The following is a 16,657-nucleotide window of genomic DNA, read 5'->3' as shown; positions in this document are numbered from 1 at the left end:
ACGAACTTACCATAGAGATCGCCTCTGAACTGCTCATAGTGCTGTTTAGGATAGATTTATTGTCATTATTAACATAATGAATGATGAGCATGTGAAAGTTTACCAAATATATCTGTCAATTAGAGCTCAGAATCATCATTTATAATCATAGTCCTGATCCCACTGAGAAAATAGAGAATAGAAACGTTTCTTTCTGTGGACTGGACAAGAATGTGGACTGCCGTGCTGGTACTGCAAACTGCTGAAAGCAAGGGGAAACTACAGCCGTAATTTTACCCGAGGGCATACAGTTTTACTGTATGGTTAAATGATGATGAAGTCCTCTTGGGTAAAATATTCTGGAGGGAAAACAGTCCCACATTCGCATCTTCCGGCAGGGACTACGCAGGAGGAAGTTGTTATCAGGAGAAAGAAAACTGGCGTTCTATGGATCGGAGTGTGGAGTATCAGATCCCTTAATCGGGCAGGTAGGTTAGAAAATTTAAAAAGGGAAATGGATAGGTTAAAGTTAGATATAGTGGGAATTAGTGAAGTTCGGTGACTGAAGGAACAAGACTTCTGCTCAGGTGAATACAGGGTTATAAATACAAAATCAAATAGGGGTAATTCAGGAGTAGGTTTAATAATGAATGGGAAAATAGGAATGTGGGTAAGCTACTACAAACAGCATAGTGAATGCATTATCGTGGCCAAGATAGATAAGAAGCCCACACCTACTGCAGCAGTACAAGTTTATATGCCAACTAGCTCCTCAGATGACGAAGAGATTGATGAAATGTATGATGAGATAAAAGAAATTATTCAGATAGTGAAGCGAGACGAAAATTTAATAGTCATGTGTGACTGGAACTCGATAGTAAGAAAAGGAAGAGAAGGAAACGTACTAGGTGAATATGGAATGGGAGTAAGGTATGAAAGAGGAAGCCACCTTGTAGAATTTTGCACAGAGAATAACTTAATCATAGCTAACACTTGGTTCAAGAATCATAAAGGAAGATTGTATACATGGAAGAATCCTGGAGATACTGGAAGGTCTTAGATAGATCATATAATGGTAAGACGAGATTCAGGAACCAGGTTTTAAATTGTAAGACATTTCCAGGGGCAGATGTGGACTCTGACCACACTCTATTGGTTGTGAACTGTACATTAAAACTGAAGGAACTGCAAAAAGGTGGGAATTTGAGAAGATGGGACCTGGATAAACTGAAAGAACCAGAGATTGTAGAGAACTTCAGGTAGAGCAATAGGGAATGATTGACAAGCATTGGAGAAAGAAATACAGTAGAAGAAGAATGGGTAGCTTTGAGAGATGAAATAGTGAAGGTAGCAGAGGATCAAGTAGGTAAAAAGACGAGGGCTAATAGGAATCCTTGGGTAACAGAAGAGATATTGAATTTAATTAATGAAAGGAGAAAATATAAAAATGCAGTAAATGAAGCCGGCAAAAAGGAATACAAACGTCTCAAAAATAAGATTGACAGGAAGCGTAAAATGGCTAAGCAGGAATGGCTAGAGGACAAATGTTAGGATGTAGAGGCATATATCACTAGGGGTAAGATAGATACTGCCTACAGAAAAATTAAAGAGACCTTTGGAGAAAAGAGAACAACTTGTATGAATTTCAAGAACTCAGATGGAAACCCAGTTCTAAGCAAAGAGGGGAAAGCAGAAAGGTGGAAGGAATATATAGAGGGTCAATACAAGGGTGATGTTCTTGAGGACAATATTATAGAAATGGAAGGGAATGTAGATGAAGATGAAATAGGAGATACGATACTGCGTGAAGAGTTTGACAGAGCACTGAAAGACCGCAGTTGAAACAAGGCCCCAGGAGTAGACAACATTCCATTAGAACTACTGACAGCCTTGGGAGAGTCAGGCCTAACAAAACCCTACCATCTAGTGAGCAAGATGTATGAGACAGGCGAAATACCCTCAGACTTCAAGAATAATATGATAATTCCAATCCCAAAGAGAGCAGGTGTTGACGAATGTGAAAATTACCGAACTATCAGTTTAATAAACCACGGCTGCAAAATACTAACACGAATTCTTTACAGACAAATGGAAAAACTGGTAGAAGCCGACCTCGCGGAAGATCAGTTTGGATTCCATAGAAATGTTGGAACACATGAAGCAATACTGATCCTATGACTTATCTTAGAAAATAGATTACGGAAAGGCAAACCTAAGTTTCTAGCATTTGCAGACTTAGAGAAAGCTTTTGAAAATGTTGACTGGAATATTCTCTTTTAAATTCTGAAGGTGGCAGGGGTAAAATACAGGGACGAAAAGCTATTTACAATTTGTGCAGAAACCAGATGGCAGTTATAAGAGTCAAGGGGCATGAAAGGGAAGCAGTGGTTGGGAAGGGAGTGAGACAAGGTTGTAGCCTATCCCTGATGTTAGTCAGTCTGTATATTGAGCAAGCAGTAAAGGAAACACAAGAAAAATTTGGAGTAGGAATTAAAATCCATGGAGAAGAAATAAAAACTTTGAGGTTTGCCAATGACATTGTAATTCTTTCAGACACAGCAAAGGACCTGGAATAGCAGCTGAACAGAATGGACAGTGTCTTGAAAGGGGGATATAAGATGAACATCAACAAAAGCAAAACGAGGATAATGGAATGCAGTCAAATTAAATCGGGTGATGCTGCAGGAATTAGATTAGGAAATCAGATGCTTAATGTAGTAAATGAGTTTTGCTATTTGGGGAGCAAAATAACTTATGTTGGTCAAAGTAGAGAGGATATAAAATGTAGACTGGCAATGGCAAGGAAAGTGTTTCTGAAGAAGAGAAATTTGTTAACATTGAGTATAGATTTAATTGTCAGGAAGTCGTTTCTGGAAGTATTTGTATGGAGTGTAGCAATGTATGGAAGTGAAATGTGGATGATAAATAGTTTAGACAAGAAGAGAATAGAAGTTTTCGAAATGTGGTGCTACGGGAGAATGCTGAAGATTAGATGGGTAGATCACATAACTAATGAGGAGGTACTGAATAGAATTGGAGAGAACAGAAATTTGTGGCACAACTTGACTAGAAGAAGAGATCAGTTGGTAGGACATGTTCTGAGGCATCAAGGGATCACCAATTTAGTATTGGAGGGCAGCGTGGAGTGTAAAAATCGTAGAGGGAGACCAAGAGATGAATACACTTAACAGATTCAGAAGGATGTAGGTTGCAGTAGGTACTGGGAGATGAAGAAGCTTGCACAGGAGGGAGTAGCATGGAGAGCTGCATCAAACCAGTCTCTGGACTGAAGACCACAACAACAACAGTATCAGTCATCAAATTTCTACTTTTTCTTAAAGTGGCATTCACTAATTTTGTCATCTATGAACTGGGCATGCTGAAAAGTAATGCCTCCATTTTTTATTCTGTGGTCATTATTAGCTGAGGATTTACATTTCATGCATATTACTGAGTCGACTTTCCCACATTGCTGACAAATTTGCAACCCCTGCTGCTAAAGGGTTCCAAATTGTAGTGTGTAACATGCCTGTGTGTAACATAACTATGTTGAACTTAAAGAACACCTTTGAGGGCTTCACTTTGATAATGATGAAATGGTACAAGCAAAGATGAGGTTGTGGCTCCATCAAGAAAGTCAATCGTTCTACAGCAACAGTATCAACAAACTGGTCTCTCATTGGGTGAAATGTGTTTGTCACCAGAGTGTCTATATTGAGGAATAAATATGTATACATAAAAAATAAACATGTATAACGTTAACAAATTTCATTTCACGTAGAATTTTCACATAAAAAATTTGAATCCATTACTTTTCATCCCACCCTCATACTTTACCAACAAGCTCACTCCCTACTTGCATACACACTGTTTCATCATCTTCAGCCTTATCAGGAACATCCTATTTTAACCTCATTCAGCGTGCCACTAATTACACCCTCATCTTTCTGATCTATTCCAAATTCTGAGCATCAATCTTATTTACATGTTTTGCATCAGAAACAATTTCAGTGTTATCACCATAAGAATAAATATATACTATGTCTGTTAATTCATCCTGACAAGAATCATCAATAGCAAATTCTGTTCCTTATTATGCAGTTTTTCAAGCTTTTCTCTACTAGGCCACACAGTTTGACTCCAAGCATCTAATGTCAATCACATATTTTCTCCAAATTTGTCTATTCTACTTCCAATGCTTTTTTGCATCGAATCTAATTTATTACCTACATTACAGAAACCTGATTTCATGCCACATGCAAAGCCACTATAGAAGTCAACTATGTTTTCTGTCAAACTATTAATTTCTGACCCCTACTGTGTCATTAACCTCACTCATACGTTAATATTTTCAACTACACAATTTTTGTATATTTTATGCTAAAATGCCTTACGTTCTACCACTTGGTCACTCATTTCTGAGTATCTTTTGAACACTTTTAGAAACAAACACTTTAACCTAGAATTGTCTTGGTGCTGATTACTGCTGTAGTCAATGTGCTCATAATTGTGCCCATTATTTCCACTTCAGTCTGATTTATTCACATATGTCCACCTGCTTAGCTCAGTGGTAATGCACTTGCCTCCCATGCAGCAGGCCTGGGATCGATTCCTATCCGGGTTGGAGATTTTATGCTGTTCTCATCTTCATCAATGTGCAAGTTGCCCAATGTGGCGTCACATGAAATAAGACCTGCAACATGGTGGCCAAACTTCCCCAAACAGGTACTCCTGGCCAACAATGCCATACAGTCATTTAATTTTTTATTCACATATGGACCAGCATCTGGCTGGTTCTTCACCAACTGCTGTCCACCAAAACTGTTGTCATCCTCCACATCCTGTCATTGGCTGAAGTGCTTCCAAAGCCGGCCACTGTGGCTGTCATTAATGCATCTACACGCCATTGATTTTAATCTGGTTTCTTCTTTTATTACACAGTGCACTGTCTCCATAATTATTTCCACTGTTCCTATCTTTCATCATTACTGTGCCATACAAAAGTTTATTTGTTCGCTGTCCCTCACAATTCATATGTTTCAGATGTCGATTAAACTTAATGCTACTATTTACTTTTATGAGTTTCTACATTTTTACTTCAATATTTTGCGAATCTTTTTGCTGTATTGTTAGTAACTGCCACCTCTGAAACCACCGGGCACCAAGTGGAACATGACCTACCTGCAAATCTTTATTCTCCCTTGGTGCTACATTGTAAAACGTTTTTCAAGTTGCTGTTAAACTGGTATTATGGGAAAACTTCTGATAAGATGCACCACACAACTTTTAATTAGTGTGATTTTTCCATCCTTTATTGTCACTATAAGCAGTACAATGACCAGTTCCAGTTTTCTCATGAAATGGATTTTTGTAGATAAACACTTCCACATTCCTGAAAACCATTTTGACATTGGTAAATACAGCGACAGTGCATTTTTGCATATGAAGTGTCACAGTTGAATAGGTTTCAGATAACACAGATGGTGGACACAGTAAGCTACACTACAGTTGATGGTAATGCACAGAAATTTATTTAGTTAACACTGAACAGTTAATACAATACAAGCAGGCAGTAACAATGACGTACTGCATGAATGATGTTCAGGCATGAACTGAACTTTGACCAAAGTGGTTCACCAAGGTAAGACATGCAAATTACAATATTTTAAGATTTTGATACTTATGTGTTATGTGTATGCTAGATCGCACAGGACTTTCACAGAGATGTTGTGAAGTCTGATTACAGTTTTGATGGACTCAGGTACATATTACACATGTATAGACACTTGAATGAAAAGTTACAAATGAGTAAAAAAAAAAAATATTTACAGGGTGCAATAAGAGCAGATAGGAGTTTCCAGCTTGCTCTGTTTCATGAGGAGCTGCCATTTTCTGCCCAGTAGCAGCTCCATGTGATGTAAATCCAATAGAGATTTTCCTCTAATGGGCTGTTGCTTTTATTTTCATCTCTATCCATGTATGGAACATTTATTGTGTGACACTCAAACACTATGAGGACACTTTGGAATTCAAAGAGAGCAACATCTGACAGGGATAATAAACATGAAGGTTTCATCTCAAAACTGTATTAGGTCTCTGTCCTAGTTATTTGGAAGCCTTACAAACACTTTCCTTGACCATGACTTCAAAATTCATCTTCCAAATTAATCTGTTGTGCTTAGCACTGAATGTCACCCCACCCTGAAGGCATTGTAGCAGAAGAACCATGGTTGAGGCAAAAATATTTTTCATGTGCTTCAATGTTTAAATACTGTGCAGTCCATATACAGTACCACTTTTATTCACCAGAGAGAAGTAACCAAATCATCCTGGACACCATTTACCATTTACTTTAGCAAGAAAGGAAGTGGCATTCTGATGGGTATTTAACAGTGTTGGAATAGAGGAATATGAAATAGCTGGTGAAGTGGTGAACAGTGCTTCTGGGATGCAAAGTACAGCTTAGTGTGCCATCTCCTTGTACACAGTTAATTCGCCGTTTGAGGCAAAAAGTAATATGACAAAAAGAGAAGTCATTCAGATAATTAGTGTCTGACTTTCATGCTTCTTCAAGAACTAGTTACCATAATGGAAAAATCAGAGAGATCTTAGAATTTCTTTTTTCACTAAGAACTATGGGTTTGTATGCATTTTTCTACACGATTCTAAGTCTATGATAAAAGTGACATCCCACTTCATTGCAGTTGTCACTGTGTCTTCCTTGCTACATAATCCTAAAACCTGCAATTCTGCATGTATGCCTTACTGTTATAATTTGAGAAATGAACTCATTTGTTAATAAGTATACAGATTGTCATTTGTCCAGTCATCATGCCATCAGAGGCATCTGTCTGGATAATACATACCATAGTTTACTTTAGTTTGGTTGTTGTGCAAAGCATGCTAGTAAGACATGCAGTGAACAAAATAGACAGACAATTTGCAATATTTATTTATTTAGCTATTTGACATATTTCAGTTGAGAACATTGTATCGTTAAATATAGGCCTTGACATTTTGATCATACAATAACAATTACTTAGTGCATTCTAGATCTCAGTGCCTGTGTAGCACAGATTACAGTATAATATATTTAAGATATTTCACAGTGTTTTCAGTTATTTTTCACAGTATGTGACTATTTCCCTTATGTTTCAATCTATAAAGATACATTTATATTGTTTTTTTAAATTAAATAAGGGTTACTTTTCCTTTTTTCAGTCTCATTTTTGGGTTTTCCTTGCAGTTATCAGTAAATTCATTTAAGGAACAAAGTGAATTTTTCTTCTGTATTTTTCTGACACTGCCTTTAAAGGTATTAATGTTCTTTACTATTTGGAAGGCAATTGAATGAGAACATTTCCAAGTATGCTACAAAATTCTTTTAGTAATTTGTCCTGTGTTGGATTGCTCTCAGGTTCCAATGGTTTCTTGTTTCATGTTGGTGAACCTCTTCATTTTTGTTAAAATTCCTAATGTTCTTCTTGGTGTGTAGTAGGGTATTTTACGAGGGTTGGAACTTAAATAGTAGCAACTATTTTTTCACAACCAATACAAATGAGTTACATGTTTGCACCTGTTACTGTCCTTCAAAGTAGTCACCAGCGTTATGTAGAACCCATTGCCAGCAATGTGGAAGGCATAGTATACCATTAGCAGAGCCTGTTCTGTTGACGGTGCAAATGTAGCAGTCTACTGCCTGCCGAATCTCTGGAACAGTTCTGAAGTGAATGCCATGAAGTGGTGCCCTCATCTTCAGAGTCAAATCAAAGTCACAAGGACTTAAGTCAGGGGAGTATGGTGGATGGTACAGTACTTCCCAGTCCCATCGACTGAACAGAGGAGCCACAGGTTGCACTGTATGCACCTGCACATTGTCATGCAAAATGATGGATGGGTTGTGCAGAAAGTGTTTCCTTCTTTCATAAAGCTGGTCACAGGTGGTGCTCCAAAAATGAACAGTAATACTGTACATTGACGGTCTACTGTGGAGGAACGTAATGCATTAGGATAATACCATCACAGTCGTACACAAGAATCACTATAACTTTCACCATACTGAGACTCTGAAGCACTTTTGACTTTCGCGGTGACCCATAATGACACCATTCGTGGGATTGGCATTTCAGTTTTGGCTCATAAGACGTGGCCCACATCTCGTCCAGTGTTATGATATAGCATAAGAAAGCTTCTCCTTCTCGTTCATAGTGCTCCAAGTGTGTCTGAGCAGTGTTGTAATGCATCCATTTTTGCATTTCCGTCAAGTCATGAGGAACCCATCGTGATGCAATTTTTCGCATGCCCAGGCATTCCTTCAGGATGCAAAGCACAGTTGTATGCGCTAATCTGGTTTTGTGGGCGAGCTTACAAATCGTATGATGTCGATCACTGTCCACTAATGGGGCAACAGCATGCATTTCTTCTTCAGAGATGCTAGGACAACCTGCCCAATGCATGTCTGCCACAGTTTGCCGATCTTTATTGAGGCTTTTACCCAACATGCCACTGTTCTGTAGGATAATGCCAATTCCCCGGATGCCTCTTGAAGATCTTGATGACACTGTCATGCTGTATGATCTCTGGTACATTCAATCTTGATCCAGCTCCATTGTTCCTGTTTCAAAAACATAGTAACACCGTTATGTTAGACCACTCACTCACAAGTGACTGTGTTTCCCTCACATGTGCACATGTCGGTGACGTGGGACGGGCGAGTCCATTTGCTCGGAGGTAAGGTAGGTATGTCAACAACGTGTGCTATCAGAGACAATAGTAGATTCCATTGCATAGTGTCTCCATAGCAGTGTTGCCACTATTTAAGTTCCAACCTATATACCGGGTGATCAAAAAGTCAGTATAAATTTGAAAACTTAATAAAACACAGAATAATGCAGATAGAGAGGTAAAAATTGACACACATGCTTGGAATGACATGGGATTTTATTAGAACAAAAAAAAAAAAGTTCACAAAATGGATAGCAAAACATCAGTGACTGCGCATAACAATCGTGTATAAAAGGAGCTGTAATGAGAGAGAGAATCAGATGTGCCAGCAGTCACAGCATGTTGAGGTAACCTGAAAAGGTGCTTTTAGTGAAGCTGTATTATCAGAATGGGGAATGTGCTAGTTCAGCGTTACAATCCTATCACCATAGGAAGGGAATTCAAACGAGTAAAGGTCTGTTGACAAATGCAGCTGTGGCGGGAATGATTTCGAAGTTCGAAGCCACGCATTGTTTAGACAATATACCCTGTAGTGGCCGACCAAGCACAAGGCGTAATGCTGCTGAGACAGTTCAGGAAGAAATGGAGACTGTAGCAGGTTCGTCTATGCATGGGGAAGTCAGCGCTCGTGCAGTTGCATGTCGCACCGGCATTCCATACACTACTGTTTGGTTGGCACTGAGGCGTACCCTCCGATGTTATCCATACAAAATCCATCAGCAACATGAGCTGTTACCTGGCGATTTAGTGAAGCAGAGGGCATTTGCGGTGTGGGCGTTTCAAAAGATGACGGGAGATGACGATTGGTTGAGTAACGTGTTGTGGACCGACGTAGCTCATTTCACACTCCGAGGGTCTGTCAAAACCCACAACTACAGAATTTTGGCTACTGAAAATCCTAGAACTGTCGTGGAAACTCCATTGCACAACGAGAAAGTCACGGTATGGGTTGGATTCACCACATCTACCATTATCGGACCTATTTTCTTCAAGGAAATGCGTGATTCTGGTTTTGTAACTGCTACCATGACAGGTGAGAGGTATGCTGATATGTTACAGAATCACATCCTCCCCAGCCTGGCTGGTAAACACCTGGTGGAACATATGATGTGTATGCAGGATGGCACTCCACCCTGTATTGCTAGATGCATGAAAGATCTATTGCGCGCATCGTTTGGCACTGATTGTGTGCTCAGCTGTCACTTCTGTCATGCTTGGCCTCCTAGGTCCTCAGACCTCTGTCCGTGTGATTATTGGCTTTGGGGTTACCTGAAGTTGCAAGTGTATCGTGATTGACTGATGTCTCTAGGGATGCTGAAAGACAACATCCGACGCCAATGCCTCACCATAACACCGGACATGCTTTACAGTGCTGTTCACAACATTATTGCTCGACTACAGCTATTGTTGAGGAATGATGGTGGACATATTGAGCATTTCCCGTTAAGAATATCATCTTTGTTTTGTCTTACTTTGTTATGCTAATTATTGCTATACTGATCAGATGAAGCGCCATCTGTCTGACATTTTTTGAACTTTTGTATTTTTTTGGTTCTAATAAAACCCCATGTCATTCCAAGCATGTGTGTCAATTTGTACCTCTCTATCTACATTATTCTGTGATTTATTCAGTTTTCAAATTTAGACTGACTTTTTATATATATTGCTGTTAAGATGTTTAACAGTTTAAATTTCAATCTGCAGCTTGTTCATTGTTTCGCATTGGTCATTATGCACATACCCCTTTTATTTATGATGATTACCTTCTTGTATGTACTGAGCTTCCCCATAGTTCTATTTCAAAATACATGGATTCAAAGTGCACAAAGTAAAAAAAAATTGTGGATTTAAATACTTACAATTTTTGGCTAACTTCCATAGTGCATAGCATCCTGAATTTAATTTACGATTTATACTATTGATCTTTTCTGCCCATGTTAATTTATCATCAAAGTAGAGACTTAGACAATTTACACATGGTACTTGTTCAAGTTTGTTTTCCTTGATTGTTTTTAAGGCTCATGATTTTTTTAATCAGTTTATTATTTCTGAACCAATTTATTAGTGTGCATAATACATTTTCAGCTCCATGTGTAGCTTCTTATAGATCCATTCTCATGTTTATATCATCTGCAAATATTATTGATTTTTGTTGAATTTCATCCAGTAGGTCCCCAATACATATTAAGAATAGCAGTTGCACTAGGACACTCCCCTGGGGCACACCATTCTGGATCATTACCATTCTCAGTAGTATTTATTTGTCTACTCACCTGTTATTTCTGCTTTTTGATATCTGTTCATTAAGTTGGATTTTCTAAGATTGAATTCATTGCCTCTTACAAACTTGAATTTTAGTTTTTTAATAATAATGTTGTGATTAACTAGGTCAAAAGCTTTGGATAGATCACAAAATTCAGCAGTTATTGATTCCTCCCTGTTAAGTGTTTGTAGTATATGTTCCACAAGTTCTTGTGTTGCTGAGGTAGTAGATTTATCTTTTTGGATTCTGTGTTGCCTTCTGGCTATGATGTTCTATGATGTGAAGAAGCTTATTAAGCCATTATACAGAATGTGGTCAAAGATATGAGATATTACCAGTATAATACTAACCGGTCTGTAGTTATCAGGTTCTGTACTGTCACCCTCTTCTATAGTGGTAGCATTCTAGCAATTTTTAAACTGTCTGGATACAGTCCTTCTGTGATGGATTCATTAGCCATGTTTAACAATTTCGTTTGAGATACCATAGATGTCCAAGGTCTTTGGGTTTTTCAACTTGTTTATGATTCTTGTTACTTCTTCTTCACATGCTGGGTGCATGTATATAGAATTTCATTGTGAATGTCCTCACCCACAATCCATGGCCTGACCACATTCCTCCAGAACCTGAACAACTTCTCCCCCATTTGCTTCACCTGGTCCTACTCAACCCAACAAGCCACCTTCCTAGATGTTGACCTCCACCTTAAAGATGGCTATATCAATACCTCCGTCCATATCAAACCTACTAACCACAAGCAATACCTCAATTCCGATAGCTGCCACCGGTTCCATACCAAGAGGTCCCTTTTGTATAGCCTAGCCACCCATAGTCGTTACCAAACCTACATAATATACTCAATACTTGTCCATTCTTACACGACTCCTGCTCCCAACCCTGTATCTCATGGCTCATACCTCTGTAACAGACCTAGATGCCAGACCTTTCCCATACATCCTCACACCACCACTTACTCCAGTCCGGTCATGAACATCACCTATCCCATCAAAGGCAGGGCTATCTGTGAAACCACCATGTGATCTACAAGCTAAGCCACAACCACTGTGCTGCATTCTATGTGGGCCTCACAACCAACAAGCTGTCTGTCCACATGAATGGCCACTAACAAACTGTGGCCAAAAAACAAGTGGACCACCCTGTTGCTGAGCACACTGCCAAACATGACATCCTTCATTTCAATGACTGCTTCACAGCCTGTGTCATATGGATCCTTCTGACCAACATCACCTTTTGTGAATTGGGCAGGTAGGAACTTTCCCTGTAGTACATCCTACATTCCTGTAACCCTCCTGGCCTCGACCTTCATTAGTAACTGTCCTCACCCATCCAGTCCCTTCCCTGTTCCCATTCCAGCACTATACATCCATCATTCCACCATCACACTCAGACGTTTTACTTCTCTCGTTTTCCACTCCCCCCCCCCCCCCCCCCACCCTCCCCACCTCTCCCTTGCCCACTGTCTAACTCGCAGTACTTCAGTATCTACTACGCCCACCATACTATTCTTCCCCCTCCCTGCCCCAGCCTCCTCCTTGCTCCCACCTCATCATCACTCCCATCATGCACTGGTGCTGCTACTCGCAGTGTGGTTTCACCTGCCTGAGACTGCAGTCATGTGTGTGAGTTGCAGTTGCACGTGCGCGCGCGCGCGCGTGTGTGCGTGTGTGTGTGTGTGTGTGTGTGTGTGTGTGTGTGTGTGTGTGTGTGTGTCTGTTGCTTACGAAGCCCTTAATGGCCAAAAGCCTTATTTGTGACAGACTTTTCATTGTACCTATCTGCAAATCAGCGTCTCCGCTATATGGTGAGTAGCAACTTTCCTTTTCATAATATTGTTAAACATCAAAATACTTTTTTGTGCAATCAATGTATTTCCCACATTTATTTTTGTTAGAGGCTTTTTAAAAGGCACTGGTAAAGTTAGATGCTTCATCATATTTGAATTTTGTTTAATAGTATTCCTGTTTTGAAATACTGTTTTGAGACATATCACTCATGCCATAATTCCATAATTCCTGTACAGTTTATATTGCTTTGTTACTTTTATTTGTGTTGTAGAGTCATACCATGGTACTCGAAATAAGAGTAGGTTTCATGAATTTTATTTGTGTCTGCTTTCTTTCAAAGTTTCTTTTTTCTGTCAACTGCACAAGAAGAGAGAGGAGGAGATTAGTGTTTAACATCTTAACAGCAACAAAGTCATTAGAGACGGTGCAGAAGCTCAGATTAGGGAAGGATGGGGAAGGAAATCAGCCATGCCCCTTCAATGGAACCATCCCAGCGTTTGCCTGAAGTGATCTAGGGAAATCACAGAAATCTAAATCAGGACGGCTGGACACGGATTTGAACAATCATCCTCCCGAATGCCAGTCCTGTGTTAACTGCACACATACACATTATTACACTTTTATTAGATTATTTCCTTGCTATAACAATTGTAAAATGGATCTCAGGAAGTATTAGAAGATTTTTGTAGTTACAATTTATTCCTATATCATCTTTTCACCATTCCATTGTATATGTTTCTAGAAGTTCTTTGACCAGAGAGGCTGATTAAAATCCATTATTGATATATCTTGCACACTTAACACCCAATGGAAATCACAAGACATTAAAACATGTAGGTTCAGACTAAAAAAACTGCACCATACTTGAGTTTTGATCAAGAAATTGCAGTGTTTTTTACTTGCCCCACTCATTGGGCATCTTGTCAGCCTGTTCCATCTTAAGCATTTTTATGGCACTAAAGGTGGCCACAATTCATACTTCTTCTTTTTCGTACAGATTAATTGTCAATAAGAAATATGTCAATTGATATAAACGCATTTCTCATCAGATCAGTTCCTCTTGCAACTTTGATGTGGTTTATCCATTATTACAAACAAGAGCAGATGCTATTTTTTTTTTAAGCCAGATAAACCTATCTGTACTTGAATAACAGTCTGAATGGACAGTGTTCATTCTTCCCAGATACTGCCAGGGTTATTAGTGAAGTCCAGCACTGTCAAAAACCATAAATTTTATTGAAATATAACTTCATTGGAAACTAAAGTTTTCAGCTGTACTGCAATGGGCCAAAGATTACTAATATTTTACCTGAATTCTGAAAGGCCAAATTACAATGAAGCAGTCCTATATCTTGTTACATTGGAGTAAAAACAAAAATGATTATTTCATATTGTTTTCAGTAAATGAATTAAATAAATTTCTTTCATTTACCACTAATATCACAAGGTATTGTATCAGAATTATCATGAATGATGGAAGATTAGAATCAAGTGTTCTGTCCAAGATATGGTCATCAGAGATAGAAAACACAATCAGATTAGGAAGTAAATCAGCTGTGCCATGTAAAATGAACCATCTTGATACTCACCTTAAGCAGTTTAAGGAAATCATGACAAACCTAAATATGGATGGCCAGAAAGGAATTCAAACCACTGTTCTTCCAAATACAAGTGCAATATCTTACTATTGTGCCAGCTCACTCAGTCTGAAATATCATTTCAAGATGACCATCTACTATTCAGCACTTATGCTCTGAAGTACAATCCTCAAACACATGTGAAAAGTGATGAAAAAACCTCTTTTTCTCAATCAGTTAGCCAGAAATGTAAAGAGAAGTTGAAAACATTACCAGGAAATTGGAACAGAAAATGCCTACACATATTCCAACCAACAACCTGAACTATGAATGGATACTGCATGAATAGGACAGAAATTCAATTGTACATGTAAAGATGTCCACAGCACACAGGTACATTAGTGCACATAATCAACAGGCATTTACAGCACACAGAGGCCAAGCAAATAACACATGTTATCACACTGATAGTGCAGTGGAAAAGGCAAATGAATGTTTGTTAAAATGCCACTGCATCTAGTGAAATGTATCTTGCTGCACCTAAATTCAGCCACAAACATCAGAGAGTTAAATGTGGACTAGCAAACCATTTAAGTAATGGAAGGATAAGTGTCTGCATATTTATATATGCATATTCTGTGTGTTGCAAAATGTAATCCCTGAAACAATTAGCAGGAAATATTAATTTACTATAACCTGGCTGTTTTTCACGTATGTTGCATAATAAATCACTCACCTAAATCTACATATTAAATTTTAACCTTGTGTGGGATGTTTTTTTATCTCAGATGTATTTTAGGTATCCTTGAGTCATTAAATTAGTTGTCAGCTAGTCACATATATATTAGAAACAGTTAAAGATACTTTTATATAATTATTCATATTATTATTTATATAATTATTATTCATTCAGTTCCAGGTGCACCACCAAATGATGTACAGTGCACATCTCTTACATCACAAAGCATCCTGGTGCTTTGGTCTCCACCACCAGATTCAGAGTTCAATGGAATACTAAGAGGCTACAAAGTGCTTTACAAACCTTTATGCTATGGAGAAGGTAATAATGTCCTTCTGTCCTAGAAACAGTTGGAGTTTTGCTTGTTTGATTTTATAGTGACTGTAGAACTCAAATTTTTTCATTAAGAGGAACAGACAAAGCAATAAAGTTTACAGCAGATGATAAGTAGCTTTCTCAGAAAACAGTAAGCCATGGATAAAAGTAGAGCAGTTAGTCATTCCAAGGAAATTCGCTGTATGTAATGAGAGTGGTAAAAAAGGAAATTTTGTATAAAATATATCCCAGTAGTAGGCAACCTCAATTAAGAATGTATAATGAAATTTACTATAATAATAAATAATAACCAATGAACATTTTATGTTGCTTGGAATAGAATGTCATAATTTTGTATTTCTTTTAGGTCCAGTTGTATGTGCTTCAACTCTGTCCTTTTTGTTTCACTTTGGGAACCATACAGAAGACAATTTTTATACTGACTGTGATCTACTTTTTCTCAGTTCACAAGTCTTTTTCTAGCATTTTGCAAGCTATATGTTCCACTCTGGGCCATACCAAATGATAAACAACTCAGGAAACACAGCTGGTCTTAGCTGGTTACAGATTTGGAAAAGCCAAAGCTTAAGAGTTGTGAGCAGACCAGTGTTGCCATTTCTCACTCACTCATTCATTCATTCACACACTGTATTCCATAACTCTGGTTGCAGAGAAAATATTTTGAGAATGTAGAGTGGATCACAAAGTAATCTCTGAAATCCTTGTGTGACCACCATATGATATGACAGAGGAATGTTGTGTGATACAGAAAACATGGCTTTTTCCTTAATTACCAACATCATGGGGTGGTGAAATCCCTAGCCTCAGGGTATATTACATGTCAAAGGGGTGGATGACTGTTGGGTTAAAATAGTCATTAGTGGCAGCCTCAGGGACACTTGTTACACCAAAGATACACTGGGCTTGTTCGTGAATGTGGGGCTCTGCCTGAGGCAGCTTGTAATTTCCAGGTAGGTAATTCAGTTCAAAAGCCTTAATCACTCCATATGTCAGAAAAAATACTTCAATGACCAAGAGAGCTATTGATAGCACAACGAGATCATCAGCTTTTAAGAACTTTACTACATTTAAAAGGACTTTGCATCCTCTTCATACTATCTTATTCACTATAAAAAAGGAGGAGAGAGATCATTTTAGGAGTTTTATTTATTATCTGCTTGTAACCTTTATTTTGTATGCATGTAATTGTTAACAACATATAATGTTTTTGCAACCACAAATTACAAATATTTTG

At 38.3% G+C, this 16,657-nt stretch overlaps 1 protein-coding gene across 1 annotated transcript in view; it reads left to right on the top strand.

Annotated features, from left to right (window-relative positions):
• LOC126470959 (Down syndrome cell adhesion molecule-like protein Dscam2) overlaps positions 1–16,657 on the top strand; it is a 242,310-nt gene that overhangs the window by 71,704 nt on the left and 153,949 nt on the right. The window contains exon 4 of the mRNA XM_050099008.1: positions 15,262–15,408. Coding sequence (XP_049954965.1) covers positions 15,262–15,408 — 147 coding nt within the window. The remainder of the gene's footprint in view (positions 1–15,261; positions 15,409–16,657) is intronic.

This window comes from Schistocerca serialis, chromosome 3 (genome assembly GCF_023864345.2).
Source record: "Schistocerca serialis cubense isolate TAMUIC-IGC-003099 chromosome 3, iqSchSeri2.2, whole genome shotgun sequence".
Taxonomy (NCBI): domain Eukaryota; kingdom Metazoa; phylum Arthropoda; class Insecta; order Orthoptera; family Acrididae; genus Schistocerca; species Schistocerca serialis.
Note: the sequence above shows the minus strand (reverse complement) of the source record. Positions and strands in the feature narration are given on the sequence as shown.